The sequence below is a fragment of the Ambystoma mexicanum genome, chromosome 2q (assembly GCF_040938575.1).
Source record: "Ambystoma mexicanum isolate Mex_15411 chromosome 2q, UKY_AmexF1_1, whole genome shotgun sequence".
Classification (NCBI taxonomy): domain Eukaryota; kingdom Metazoa; phylum Chordata; class Amphibia; order Caudata; family Ambystomatidae; genus Ambystoma; species Ambystoma mexicanum.
In genome coordinates, this window is record NC_090924.1 from 453,893,536 (window position 1) to 453,908,723 (window position 15,188).

At 45.4% G+C, this 15,188-nt stretch overlaps 1 protein-coding gene across 1 annotated transcript in view; it reads left to right on the top strand.

Moving 5' to 3' along the window:
* The window catches only part of LOC138568973 (organic solute transporter subunit alpha-like), a 61,963-nt gene extending 51,134 nt beyond the window's left edge, over nucleotides 1-10,829 (top strand). Inside the window, exon 7 of the mRNA XM_069646719.1 lies at nucleotides 9,077-10,829. Within this exon, the coding sequence (XP_069502820.1) occupies nucleotides 9,077-9,636 (560 nt within the window). The 3' untranslated portion in view covers nucleotides 9,637-10,829. The remainder of the gene's footprint in view (nucleotides 1-9,076) is intronic.
* Nucleotides 10,830-15,188: the final 4,359 nt, after the last annotated feature.

Sequence of the window (15,188 nt, forward strand, 5' to 3'; positions counted from 1 at the left end):
TATTTTACCTTCTATAGCTTACCAAGAGGTTTATATACATTGAAACAAAAGCTGGTCTCACAGAGGGATCCCTAGGAAAGTAGGCAGCCTTGGGTAGGGGGATGAGAAACATCACCAGTCCAGGCCAGTTTAACATCCAAAATGACAGCTGGCCCTTTTATTACTTTAGTTCACCCCACCTGTGAAACCACCTGACCCCAATCATATGGTCCAACCAAAGAACTTACCGCACACCAAAGGGAAGTAGCTGCCACCCTTTAAAAGATTGCCAGCCCAGTTGGAACTCCTCATTCCCAAGGAGAGCTGCCAGCAGAAAGGCTGGAGTGCTGGAAAACCCCAAGCAGGGAGGCTTGATTAAACAAGGTTCCAAGAGAATTGTCAGTCCTGGAACAACCTTGAAGGAAGAAGGCAGATCCTCGGCCATCTCATGTGAGGACACTTGGCAGAAGTAAGGCAGACCCGGAGAGAGCTGGCCAGGGTGGCAGAGCAGACCCTAAGAGATCTAGCCCAAGGAGGGTCCCCAAGAAAAAGGGAGCATGTTTGCAACGGGATTCAGGAAATAAGCACTGGCGAATGGTGACTTGGAAGAGGTGTAGGAATGTATAGAGAGAATGGGTTAAAAAAGAGAGAGAAGTAATAGAGAAGAAGGGCAACTGCTTTAGAAGTGAGTCACCATCTGGGAGATAAGAGAGAAAGTGATACAGAGAAAACAGAAGAGATTGTTTGGGACCAGAGCAACAAGGGATGAGCTTGAAGAGAAAAGAAATGGGTACCACCTGGGAGTTAAAGAGAAAGTGTAACTAAAGGTAACTTTAGAGTGTTTAGGGAGAGAGAGGAAGTGATGATTTAGTAACAAATCGAGAAAGGTATCAGCTTGGAGGGAGAAGCAAGAGGTACTGTTTGGGAAGTGATGGATAGGGAAAGCAGAAAGAAGAGAGAAGAGGTTTTTAATGAAGAGAGTGAGCTGGATAGCACCATGGTGAGAGAAGTAAGGGGCATCATCTGGGAATTGAAGGAAATAGTAGATCACAGAAGGGAATTGCAGCAGACTGGGATTGGGAAGGCAACAGAAGAAGGTATGGTAAGATTTGAGAAGGAGATGGAAGAGAGAAATATCGGTGACCGTAAAAAAGAGCAGGGGAGGAAAACTTGCTGTGGCCAGAAAGGCGAGAAGTATTACCATTAACATTACCCGTAAAGTGAAAAGAAAGCAAACATGCTAGAGAAGTTGAAGGCATAGCAGGAGAGATCTGTAGGGAGAACCACCCGTCAGACAGAGAAAGTTGGAAGACCAACAAAGATTAACCAAAGATATTAAAGCCTTGGAATCAAGAAGACATGAGAGATTATCAGAGGAATAAGGAGCAAGAGCTACATAGAGTTCAGAATAGGAGAGTTCCTGAGAACCACATTGGTCCTGGGGAGAACCTAGAACAGAGTTGAGGCTTCAAGATGCCAACTTTACACCAACAAGCTGGAAGAGCAGAAGAAACTCTATGGGGAAAGCAGCCTAGGATGAAGAGGACAGCTCAGAGCAAAGCCAAGCTTCTCCAACAAACCCCACCAGGGCCAGCCAGTCGCTCCGGCAATCAGAAAACAAACACCCCATGGGATAAGTAACTCCTATTCCCATGTTTTGGAGAACTAGGAGGGAAAGGCCTAAGAGACAGATGTCTGGCAGACTGCTAAAGAATCTGTCTGCCCAGGAGCCATGGGACCACAACCAAGAGTTTTCCATGGGGCAAGGAGAGAACAGAAGGATCAAATTACCCTCCTTTCAGGTTCGTCAGGAGGAGAAGAGATGGTCTCTTTCAGATGATGTATGCAATATGCTTTTGTGTGGGCACATGAAAGTCTTTGCTTAACTTTCAGTTTTGCGTTACAGTGTACTTTTTGTGTCGAACTTTTGGAATACTGGACCTTTGGTCACGGACATGCTGTGGAGCAAGAGGGGCAGCTCCTGTTCTTTAGCAGTTCCCTGTTAATGAACCCCTGTTAGCCCTATTCTCACTTTAGAGAGAGACACTATGGGAACATTAACCAGCTCTTTAATTTAGCCACATGTATTATCCTGACAACCTTAACTTTTCATTTGGCAAACATCCTGACAGTTTATGGTCATTTTAACACAAGTGTAAATAAACATTTAGGGTCATTAAAGTTTTGCCGGTATACTGCCAGAAATTCTGGCGGGATACTGGCAAACGGTATTACTGTTCCCGCAGCCTGATATCCCGGAATTTCCGGGATATTACAGGCAGCGGGAATACCAGTAAATCCCCATTGCATGGAGTGCTGTAGGACTGACTCCATGGGGGGATTGCCGGTCGATATTTTCGGCACTGCTAACACCGGTGCCAGTAATACCGGCTGTTTAATGCTGGTGGGGGCCTGATTTACCTCTTGGTCTTGACAGTGCAGGAAAAGTGGCGGTCATGGAATTACCACCCCTTTTTTCCAGCACCGCCAAACTTATAACGAGGCGCTTAAAGTTTTTCCTTTTTTCTGACTCGACGTCTCATAGCACAAGTGAAGAGCTGCGGAGACCCAGAGGCCACACCACAGTCACTTAACATAAATACGAAATTGAGAAGAGACGTAAATATCAATAAAAAATGATATTGGTTTTAAGCTTTAGGAGAATATCACAGACAGGTACATTGTTTACAGTCGAGTGGTAGATAGCAAACATTAACACCCTAATATGGCTATAATAAGCCGGGTGCGACACAGGAGCCAACACAAGAAGCACATGCTCATGGATACCGTTTTTTTGGCACTGTTCTTGACGTCGACCTAGACAGACTACCATTCTCAGGCAGATGGCTATCAGGAGCGACCAGGCTAGTTCGGCCCTGTTGCAGCATTACGATCTGAGGGCTTACTGAAACATACACGTGACTATTGATGATTCTTACACTCAAGTACACATTATCCATAATAGTCTTTTCCCTTAGTTTACAAAACATGTTTCACACAAGTAACTGCACTAACTAGTGAAAGGATGAGTGTGATTCCAGGTATTTAAATGCAGATAGCATACATGTATTAGACGGAATGCTCATGAAAATGCATGGAAGAGGCCCCTGTTCCCCTGCACCTGTTTTGAACAGTCATTCCGCCTCCTCCTTCAAATGCCTCTCGGTTTCATGACTGCATGAGATTTTCGTGGAGGCGTAAAGCGAATGGGTCCTATAGGGACCCATTGTAAATGCAGTCTGCAAAGAATAGTTTTCAGGCAACATTTACATTTTTTTTTTTAACAAAAGGAGGCTTTTATGAAAGAGTAAAGGCGATTTCACCTGATTTTACTCTCTCATTTGTCACTCTAGAACAGGGGTGCACAACTGATTTTGACAGAGGGCCAAAAGTACCTTACGTGAGGGCTATAGTGGGCCGAAAAGTAAAAGTGGGCGGGGCGGTAGGCGGGACATGTCAGGAGGCTTTGTCAACCCCCAATTTGTATTAAACACATGGAAAAAGATATGTGTTTGAGGGGTAACGATTTTTATTGCATTTCAAACTTACATTTTGTACTACACATTTTCCATTGCTATCATTTATTTCGATTTAGTTATTGTATATCGTCTGTTTAATTAAATTATATATATTTTATTGACCCTTGATTGGACATTCCGTTATTTTGGACTGCTACATCTCCTAACTGTGCCTGTTTTAGCTTTATTATTGAGTTCACTCTTGGAGTGCAACCCTATGCCCCATGGCTCCCATCCCCAAACAAACACTATGCCCCATGGCCCCCTGACCCCCAACCAAACACTATGCCCCATGGCTCCCATCCCCAACCAAACACTATGCCCCATGGTCCCCTCACCCCCAACCAAACACTATGCCCCATGGGCCCCTCACCCCCAACCAAACACTATGCCCCATGGCTCCCACCCCAACCAAACACTATGCCCCATGGCCCCCACCCCCAACCAAACACTATGCCCCCTGTCCCTCACCCCCCAAGCAAACACTATGCCCCCTGTCCCTCACCCCCAACCAAACACTATGCCCCATGGCCCCCTCACCCCCAACCAAACACTATGCCCCATGGCCCCCTCACCCCCAACCAAACACTATGCCCCATGGCCCCCTCACCCCCAACCAAACACTATGCCCCATGGCTCCCACCTCCAACCAAACACTATGCCCCCTGTCCCTCACCCCCCAAGCAAACACTATGCCCCCTGTCTCTCACAGCCAACCAAACACTATGCCCCATGGCCCCCTCACCCCCAACCAAACACTATGCCCCATGGCTCCCTCACCCCCAACCAAACACTATGCCCCCTGTCCCTCACCGCCAACCAAACACTATGCCCCATGGCCCCCACACCCCCAAACACTATGCCCCATGGCCCCCAACCCCAAACAAACACTATGCCCTGTGGCCCCCTCACCCCCAACCAAACACTATGCCCCATGGCCTCCTCACCCCCAACCAAACACTATGCCCCAAACACACTCAAGCATGCACCCATACAGACCTGAACCCCCACCCCCCAAATCAGCACACACACAAACATGTACCCATACAGACCCGAACCCCCCACCCCCCAACTCAGCACACACACAAACATGCACCCATACAGACCCGAACCCCCCACCCCCCCCAAATCAGCAAACTCTCAAACAAGCACCCATACAGACCCGAACCCCCACCCCCCAACTCAGCACACACACAAACATGCACCCATACAGACCCGAACCCCCCACCCCCCCAACTCCAAACCCCCACCCCCAACTCAGCACACACACACTCAAGCATGCACCCATACAGACCCGAAACCCCCGCCCCCCCAACTCAGCACACACACAAACATGCACCCATACAGACCCGAACCCCCCACCCTCCAACTCAGCACACAAAAAACATTCAAATCAAAACATTCATACACATCCGACACACCCCCCACCCCTGCATCTCAACATACACAGAAAATACATTCAAATACAAACATTCACACCCCCCCCACATCTCAACATACACACAAAATACATTCAAACACAAACATTCAATCACATCCGACACACCCCCCACCCCCGCATCTCAACATACACTCAAAATACATTCAAATACAAACATTCATACACATCCGACACCCCCCCCACCCCCGCATCTCAACATACACTCAAAATACATTCAAACACAAACATTCATACACATCTGACACCCCCCCACCCCCGCATCTCAACATACACTCAAAATACATTCAAACACAAACATTCATACACATCCGACACACCCCCCAACCCCCGCATCTCAACATACACTCAAAATACATTCAAACACAAACATTCATACACATCCGACACCCCCCACCCCCGCATCTCAACATACACTCAAAATACATTCAAACACAAACATTCATACACATCCGACACCCCCCCGCAACATACACACACAAACATAAAGCAAAACAAACCCGACACACAAACACAAACAGACCACTTACCGGAGACATGCTGGAAGGCAGGCAGGTAAGCTGGAATCGCACTGCGGCTGGCATGGTCCAAGGCTCAAATGCCTTCCGGCATCAAGCCTTATGGACCACGCCAGCCGTAGTGCTGGCCCTCCATTGGTGCAGCACACACGCATTACGTGGCTCGTAGGAGCGACGTGATGCGTGTGTGTGCTGAGCCAATGAGGGCCAGTGTTTTCACCGGCCCGGAAGTCAACAAAGACTTTCCTAATGGAGGGCGGCCGCGCGGGCCGGTCAAAAGGGCATGGCGGGCCGCAACTGGCCCGCGGGCCGTATGTTGTGCACCCATGCTCTAGAACAATGCGTGCAGAGGACCCAATGGTTGTCCCTGTCTACAACAACCACTTTTAACGGAACTAGACACCCTTTGACTATTCTCTAGTGGGCATGCACATTATTTTTTTATTTGTACTTATTTGAGGTTTTAGAATGTGCTTCATGCGAAGCAAAGCACCCCCAAGCGCAAAGAATCGCAATCTCCCACATGTGCGCAATCCTGGGTGCCATTGTGAAGAAACTCTGTGCATACTCTGATTCGCCACTCAATTAGCATGAATATGATGAACATATGTCCTTATTAAACATGCCCCACAATTTGTGTGAACAGTTTACTTTTAAAGATTGAAAAGTTCAATTAAATACATTGGTATTGCTATAGGCAGAAGTGGCTGGACTTAGGTGTATTATTTATTTTTTGATGAACAACAATGTTTGCAATTGTAGTTACTTTCGCTTTTGCTGGACGTTATGCAGTCACTCTAAAAGTCAGATTTTAGAAAAGCAAACGCATGGCCGCTACACTCCACTTTTAAAACATGCATACAAATGCCCGTCTGGATTCGTCTGTCCATGCAAATTATAGGCAGAGTTTAATGAACAAAAATGGCTAAACTACCATAGTTTCTGTATTCGTTTTTGAACACAGGAGCAGAGCTACCTAAATAATTTTATCAGACTGAAGAAGGTTGATTAAGTTAATATGTGGGGAAGAACCTGGCCAGATCAAACTTGTGAGCCGTGGCCTGTGAATCCTAACCTGGAGTTATAATAACTTGTGGGTGGCAAAGCAGGTGACGTGACTATACACTCATGAGAGAGATGTGAAGATGGAGAAAGCAGATGATGTGGCTATAGATTCATGAGATGTGAAGATGGAGAAAGCAGATGACGCGACTATACACTCATGAGAGAGCTGTGAAGATGGAGAAAGCAGATGACGTGACTATACCCTCATGAGAGAAATGTGAAGGTGGAGAAAGCAGATGGCGTGTTTATAGCCTCATGAGAGGGATGTGAAGATGGAGAAAGCAGATGACCTGACTATACCCTCATGAGAGAGATGTGAAGATGAAGAAAGCAGATGACGTGACTATACAGTCACGGGAGAGATGTGAAGATGGAGAAAGCAGATGGCATGACTATACACTCATGAGAAAAATGTGAAGATGGAGAAAGCATGAGAGAGATGTGAAGATGGAGAAAACAGATGATGTGACGATAGATTCATGAGAGAGATGTGAAGATGTAGAAAGCAGATGACGCAACTATACACTCATGAGAGAGCTGTGAAGATGGAGAATGCAGATGACGTGACTATACACTCATGAGAGAGATGTGAAGATGGAGAAAGCAGATGACGCGACTATACCTTCATGAGAGAGATGTGAAAATGAAGAAAGCAGATGACATGACTATACACTCATGAGAGAGATGTGAAGATGGAGAAAGCAGATGACGTGACTATACCCTCATGAGAGAGATGTGACGATGGAGAAAGCAAATGACGTGACTATACCCTCATGAGAGAGATGTGAAGATGGAGAAAGCAGATGACATGACTATACACTCATGAGAGAGCTGTGAAGATGGAGAAAGCAGATGACGTGACTATACCCTCATGAGAGAGATGTGACGATGGAGAAAGCAAATGACGTGACTATACCCTCATGAGAGAGATGTGAAGATGGAGAAAGCAGATGTGCATGACTAAACACTCACGAGAGATGTGAAGATGGAGAAAGCAGATGTGCATGCCCTCACTAGTCAATAGCCTACCCTTACCGACTGGGAAAGGTGTCTTTATAGTGGGATAATAACCTGCCCCAAAGTTATGGCCCCAGGCGAATAATGACCCTTCCTGAGGTCTCCAGGCCTATTAGCTCATAGTTGTATTGAAAAGAGCAATATAGGTTTTGGAGTTGTGGTGGTGAAGTAATAAATCTCAGTTTAATAGCGATTAAAGTAAATAAACGATAAGTGTTAGTAAATTGTACTTTCATTTTTCATATTTAAATAAAAAGGTTGTTTTTATAGGGTAAGCCTTTTCATCATGAGCTAGGTTTCATTGGAACAGTGTTTGCATGAGAATGCACAGTGAAAGAAATCTTGATGGATAATTGCATTTACTTTTCTTGAATGCAGAAAAATACCTTCTGTTTGAAAAGTTGTCTATAGTAGTAGTTACTGACTGCATTCTGAGCATTCTGCATGGATCGGAGGGAGTCATTTATTAACTTCTAATGCTAGTGAGCAAAATAAGAAATTAACCCATTTCGATGTATCGATAATGACTGATAAGTACAGACAGGCTTCTGATGTACAATTTACTCATGACTAGAATATGCCAGGGCGTGCGCAGCCTTATCAATCGCATTGTTGGATATGCATCTAACCTAAGCTGCTCAGCTATTGGTGCTGGAGTGGGCGGAGCCTACAATGATTCCTTATGGGAATTCAGGACGAACATAGACGCACTTAGCACCTAAAGTCATGAGTTCTTGAGGGGAAAAAAGGCCGAGATTCTAACCGCTTCAGTTATGTCCAAGTGGGCGCGGTGTGCAAGTAAACTGGTCTCCACAACTTAAACAAGAGCTGTGTCAGACACAGAAATCACCTTGATGATGGCAACAGAGAAGTGGAGCAAAGTGTGTGAGCAGATGGAGAATATTTCTTTCAATTACAAAAACAAGCTAAAACAATTGAAACCCTAAAAAGGGCTTTATTAGATGCCCAAGCACTTCAGTAGTAAGGACCGATAGTGCCCTGATCAGCCCCTCACTGGGATTCGAGGAGGTTGGTTCTTTTCATCTAGCATGGGGATGTGCCAAGGTAGAAGGGTTTGGGAGGAGAGTGGCATTTACATGGGGCACTACAATATCAAACCACGTGTAGGCCACACCAGTGCCATGTTTCTAAGGCACGTGTGTAGACATTACAGAAATTAAGGCAATGTTGTTGAGGAGCACTACAGCAAATCATGAGATATGGTTTCAGGACTTACCATAGTGTAAGTGGATCGAAAACTGACTGTGATGTAATCGTCTTAACCTCGAGACCTAAGGACATAGGGCCAAAGCAGGACTTCCTGAGCTTTTCAATCAATATTGATGACCAAATTCTAACGATGAACCAGAATTTTACATTGACCTAACTCTCCCATCAGTTCATTTAAAATCTTGAAACTTTCAGCTATCTTTATCAAATGTTCTGGATCTGTTCACCTATCTATGCTGGAATTCAAGTCTGTGAGATTATGTACATGTTTCTAAAAATGTCCATGTTAATCATGTGTCTGTCTTTTGCAGCAATCTTTTATTACTCCTTAACCATGGAGATGTTTTTCATCGGTCTATATGCGCGTTTCTGCTTCCGGAGAGCAGAGCCCTGTCCGGAGAGGGATGGAATGGACGTCCAGGCATCACTACCAGGGAAGAACAAGGCTTCACAGACAGAGCTGATAAACCAGCACAGTCCTTCTGGATACCCAGACCATGATGACCTCTGGGTAGGGACTAATCCGGGCTATTTCAGCGACAGTGAGGACAGCCTGTGCCACATTGAACACACACCGCTCGACAAGTTTGACTTTAGCTCGGTTCAGGGCATGGCAAATGGAAGGTATGCAGTCAGCCTCTGTCCAGATGAGCAGGGTCAGGCCAATGGCAAACCTGGTGGCTCGCATGGAAGCCCAATAATAGAGCTCAACAACCTTGGCCTAGCAAAAACATCCACAAAGATGAAGGAAAAGCAGGAAGAGTGTGACACAGAGGCACCAACATGTGAGGCGTCCCAGAAGAGAGCAAATAACATTCAAGTCAGTGCTCAGATCAACTATGTAAATGCCAATGAGGCCACGGTGGTCTAACAACATGGGAGTGGGGCTGAGCAGTTGTGCTGGTTAAAGGGCTCATGGTCTGTCATTGTAGGTGTTCACTCCACTCATTCACCATCTAAGCCTGTCTTAGTGCTCAATGACAGCCCAAGGATGCAATAGTAATTGAGTGGTTTCTTGAGCACTCCACCCTTCTCTATCAATATTCCATGATGTGCACTGACCAGCCACAATTACACTCCTCCATAGTGACCACTCTTTTACCAGTGCTGCAAATCTCCCTTGTATGACCCTCTCACCTCTTTAGCCCCGTCCTTGGTGGTGGAAGGCTTCTCTGCGAAGAGCCCACCACATCCACCATTGCTCCCTATCACCACTCGCACGGCTCCTCTTGTATCACTCCACTATCAGCGCTTAATTGTGCCGCATTTCCATGTTGTCTATATACTCCGGATGGCTTGCATCTTCCATTCCAAGTGCTGATTTTATGACATCCACACCTAAGCTGTCAAACCTCACTGTTCCCTTTTCATCATTCCTTTCTGTACCTCATCTGTAGTAAAGAAAATACTATTCAGGACATCATCCAAAGGCGGCACCCGAATCCTGCTGCTGATGTCATGAAACAATCCTAACTTGATCAATTTGAAAAAAGAAGAAATTCTACCAAAACACATAAACACATTAAACACTTGTCAGGAAAAAGACAATGGCCCTCGTTGCAAATATGGCGGTCCGGAAATAAGGGTGCCGGTATCAGCGTACCAGCACCCTTTCCAGACCGTCATACTACGAGAATTCCGGTAAGGGCCACGGATTCCCCGGCAGGCCTGACCTAATGGGTTTTCAGGCCCCTTACTGGTATGTCTCTCACTGAAGCACTGGCAGCGGTGCCAGTGCTCCAGTGACCCCATTTCCATGGAGTCCTGCTGGACGCCACGGAAATGGGGGTTTACCGTTTCCGCCACCTGCCGTAAAATATCCCGGTGGCACTTAGAAGTCAGGCCGTGGAAACGGTGTTACATGGTTGCCGGTAGCCCACTGCATAGCGGTGGGTTTTCTGGCAACCCCGTAATGAGGCCCAATGTCACCGAATGGCAGCACACTCCAATTCTGAGCGGAGGCCTGTAGTAGATGAATATAATGTGACTAATATGTCTACACATTGACAATGACACCCCGTGTAACCTCGGCAGGTTTAATTATCCTTTTGTAACAATAAAGGCTTCTATGGGTTGAGACTAGGTCTTAGTATCCTTTCTTTGTTAACCCTAATTAATGAACAAGATTATCAGATTCTCTTCAATGCCCATTGTTGAGCGTGCATCCCTTTGCGAATCAGATCTCCCGAAAATGCCTTCAGTAGGGAAATGTGTATTTATTTGGTTTATTTTACGTGTATAATTTATTTCATGATCTTGTATGTTTTTCTCAAATGTTTTATTCAGCATTTTAGTGCAAACAGTTTTCATGACAGGCCTTGTTACATGTTTATATGTTACCTAGCCAGGCCTATTGTAATCTCCGACATCAGTGTATTGTATCCTCCAGATGTACCTTTAAGTACTTTGAGTAAAATGTTTTTAAAAGGGAACTCGGATACAGAACACATTCTCCCTCCAATGTCAGTTGGGTAATATATTATCAACCTAGCTCGTCTCGTAGTCTCAATTCAGTGATCCTATGTTACTCCATGTTTTAGCATAATCTATAAAGGCCTGGACAGCATCTACCTCTCTGAAAAAAGAAAATGAGGCCCTTAGCTTTGCACTTTAGATAAGATCCAGAAAGAACAAGAGCCTTTTAAACTGGTGTGTCATCTCTTAATATTGCACCATTATTCTCAGGATAACCTTTCTCTCAATAGGGTGATTCAGAGGATCCACCATTGTTTCCACTCTCTTCTCCCCCAGTCCCACCCTTAGCTTCATATGGGGCTGCTGTATGCCTTTTGTAGGTCTTGCTGGAGCATGCTTTGTTCCCTTTCTGCCAGACTAGTGAAAGTACATAAAGAAAGGGGCCCTGGTGGCAGTCACCTGCTTCTTCAGGTATGATAAGTGCATCCTGCCGAAAGCCTGTTACATCAGTGCCATTTTGTAAGTGCCAAGGGAGCTGCATTGTGCAGTCGCACCTGGACAGTCCCAGGTGACATATGGAATTACCAATAACAATCTCAGACCCAAATAACCAGACAGACTCAAAGAATATGGCAAAATACTACTTTATTATCAGGTCAATAAAGTAGGGAAACCTGCGAACAACTAATGGTAGTCCACACACTCACGATAATAATTTGCTTATACAAAGGCTTTATACCTCAATATACGTCAGCTATAACGTCATTCTACGTGGCAAATTCAAAAACCTATTGACGGGAAGGGCCGGGTATGGGAACATATGTACCTAAGGTTCGAATAAATGTTAGTGACATTATTGGCTGCCCCTTATCTGGTAGGCATGCCTCGAACTACCTCTAAATACATATAATACAGATTAATAGCAGAGAGCAACGGATTGGCTTCTGCAACATTGTATAATGCACTGCTACATAGACCCTTGTGATTGGTTGGCATAATCTCCCAACCTTGGACTTTTGTCTCGTAAGCAGCACGTAAGCAAAACGAAACCCAGGTGCAGAGAACAACGTCAGACTATACCCACTCGCCCAATTAGTGCATCATCTCTCATCCTTCAGGCCTTAAGCAAGGCTTCTTCTTTGTATGGACTGTTCCCTTCTCCGGAACCTTTAAGGGAGTGTAGGTACACCAATATCTTCGTCTGGGCTTAAAAAAATATCCATTGTGAATTTGAACAAAATTTGATTTTACACACATATATACCCTGTAAATACATTTGTCAAAATAAAACACACATAACTACAGTCTAGATACATTTATCAAAAAAATAAAACATTTCCATAACTCTTCATCTAAAATTATATTACGTATAATCCAATTCTGAACGTATCAACCATTTATACAAACAAACCCAATTCATCTAACATTTGTACAATAGCATGCATTAAACATCTTTCCGAACCCGCACACATGCAATTTCTTAAATCATCAACATTAACAAGTGCACAGGAGGTGCTTAAGAAACGGTCCAAAAATGTAATTTTTACAGACTTCACAGCCGAACATTCAAAAAGTATGTGGTGCAAAGTTTCAGATGTATCCTTAGTATTACAACGCACACAGGTATTGTTCTCCTTGTCATTTTGATCGCTTCATGCACATTTTATCTTCCCTGTTAGCAAAAGGTTCAGAAGAATTCTTAGGAATCGCTGTCTTGTAACGGGACACAAGGATTGGTCAAGATAGTTTGGTATTTGTCCCAGTGGTTTGTCTACCATTGAAAAGGTTGAGTAAAGTTTATTTCTACTTGTCTAATCAATGGTTGCAAACCAGTCCCTCTCCTTTAATACCTTCCTTATACTCAGTGGATTCTCTACTCATTCTTTGCAGTCGTTATCAATGTTTGCTAACAATCTCTCTAACACTGATTACATCATGTCGAGGAGTGGGGAGCCTTTCTTTGTCATATACTCATTTAAATTTGAATCAATAGTGTTTTTCATTGGTGACACGATTTTAGCAACAAGGGAAAGTACATACCAATTGAATCAATGCTGCAATGACAGAAGCCCCAATTCAAATCGTAGTGAAGCTATCGGAAGACAAGAGGGCAGACCCAAGACCTTCTTCCAAATGCTGTCCTCCAATCAATCCCATTCGATGCCATAGGCAGCAGAGTAGATTTCCATACTATATAAGTTCTTCGGTATCACTTTCCCCACATAAAATAGAATAAGGGGTTTAATGGAAATTAGTACCCGGCGAGGGTCAACCAGAATGTAACAAACATTCTGATTGGCCCTCGCCCGGTCCATACCTCGCCGAGAATCCCACACCCCACGGGGGGTTGGGGAGGTTTGGCAGCCCCTCAGCCAATGAGGAGGCTCGGAATAGGGTAATCCCCACTCCGAGCTTCCGCAAGGCATGAAGGCTGCCATCCTCCCTCGCCGGGGATTCAGGTGAGAGCTGTATCCAACCCCGCCCCCCACAACCCCCAACAATCCCCTCCCTGCCCTCCCAACCCACTTATTTTTTTTTTTTCAAGAGCAGACGTGCTGGGGGCTCTATCCCAGCGCGTTCGCTCCCGATGCCCGCGATTGAAAGGGAAAACGGACTCAGTTTCCCTTCCCCGGCGGCCATTTAAAAAAAAAATGTTAATTTGTTTTCTGTTCCGAAACACAGCAGCGTTTCGGAACAGAAAAAGATTGCTATTAGTACACCGGTCTTGCGGGCCGTGGTACTAATAGCAATATGCCCCTCGCCGTAGGGCCATTACCGAGTCAGGTAATGCCCAGGGCCTTCGTTAAGGTCCTCGCTTAACTCAGGCCTGTAACTATGGGCCCTGGGGCATTACCTGACTCAGTAATGACCCCGCCGCTCGGGGCTTATTGCTTAAATGTGCATAATTTAATTTGCATCCGCTTCATCTGGATGGCTAATTGATCTATTTTTCCTTCAAGATTCTTCACCGTTAACAAGCAATTTGAAGATCTGTACAGGTTAAAGCTCAAATATACTGCTGTCTCCCTAGACTCTACCTTCATTTTGTCGATAGTCCAACCCACTCTCCTACTGCTCTTTTTACAGCTTCCAAATACAATAATGTTATTTTTGTTTGTATTAATGATCAGGTCATCCGTCTTTGTGTACAGAGTCTGTGCTCCCAACAGCCTCTGAACAGCTCATAGGAGTTGTTTAGGATCTCCAGTGGTGGGATCATAACAGGAAATCACTGTGTTCAAATGTTCCATGAAAGCAGTGGGGCTGTTTGGCAACATGGGGAATTGTTGTGCCATATGGTATGTCAATGGAGCTCCAGGCTGTGTGAATTCTCATAGGTACAGCATCGGTATTGGCCTGAGGGTAGGTGCGCATAGGCATAAGGGTGGTGGTAGCAGTGGTAGATGAGTCAACCATAGTATTCAGTGCCGGAGGTGTAGACATGAAGGCATGTGACAATTGGAGGTTGTGTTTAGTGAGTTCCTGCAATGCAGCAGTGTATTGTGGCAAACCTGGGTCTGCTGCAGCGAGTGATCTATGTAAGTAGTCAGAGGTCAACTTGTGTTCCAGGCTGTAACAGCATTGGTGTTGGAAGAAGCTTGAGGTTTGGCTTTGGTGGTAGAAAGTAAAAAATGAAGTGCTGATTTGTGTGCAGAGGGTGGTGTGGGAACGAGAGGAGGGCTCTGGGGGTGGGTGCGGGTGGCTGTGGCTGGGGATGAATGGCAGTTCTTTATGGCGTGGAGGGTCTCTGGTGCGGCGTAGGTGGTGTGCAGGCACTCACGAGAGACGAGAATGGTGGTAGTTCATGTAACAGGTCAACAGGTTGCCCTGTAGGTGTTTCTGAAGGGGAGTCTTTCACAGTGTCTGCAGAAACACTTGGGTAGAGGCCTGTTTTGTTAATGTGGCACACACGCTGTGCGATGTCGTGTTGGGGAGGGTTCTGCCATGGATGGGGTCACCATGTGCCTGGTGTCTGTAGCACAAACAGGGATAGATGGCAATTTTTGC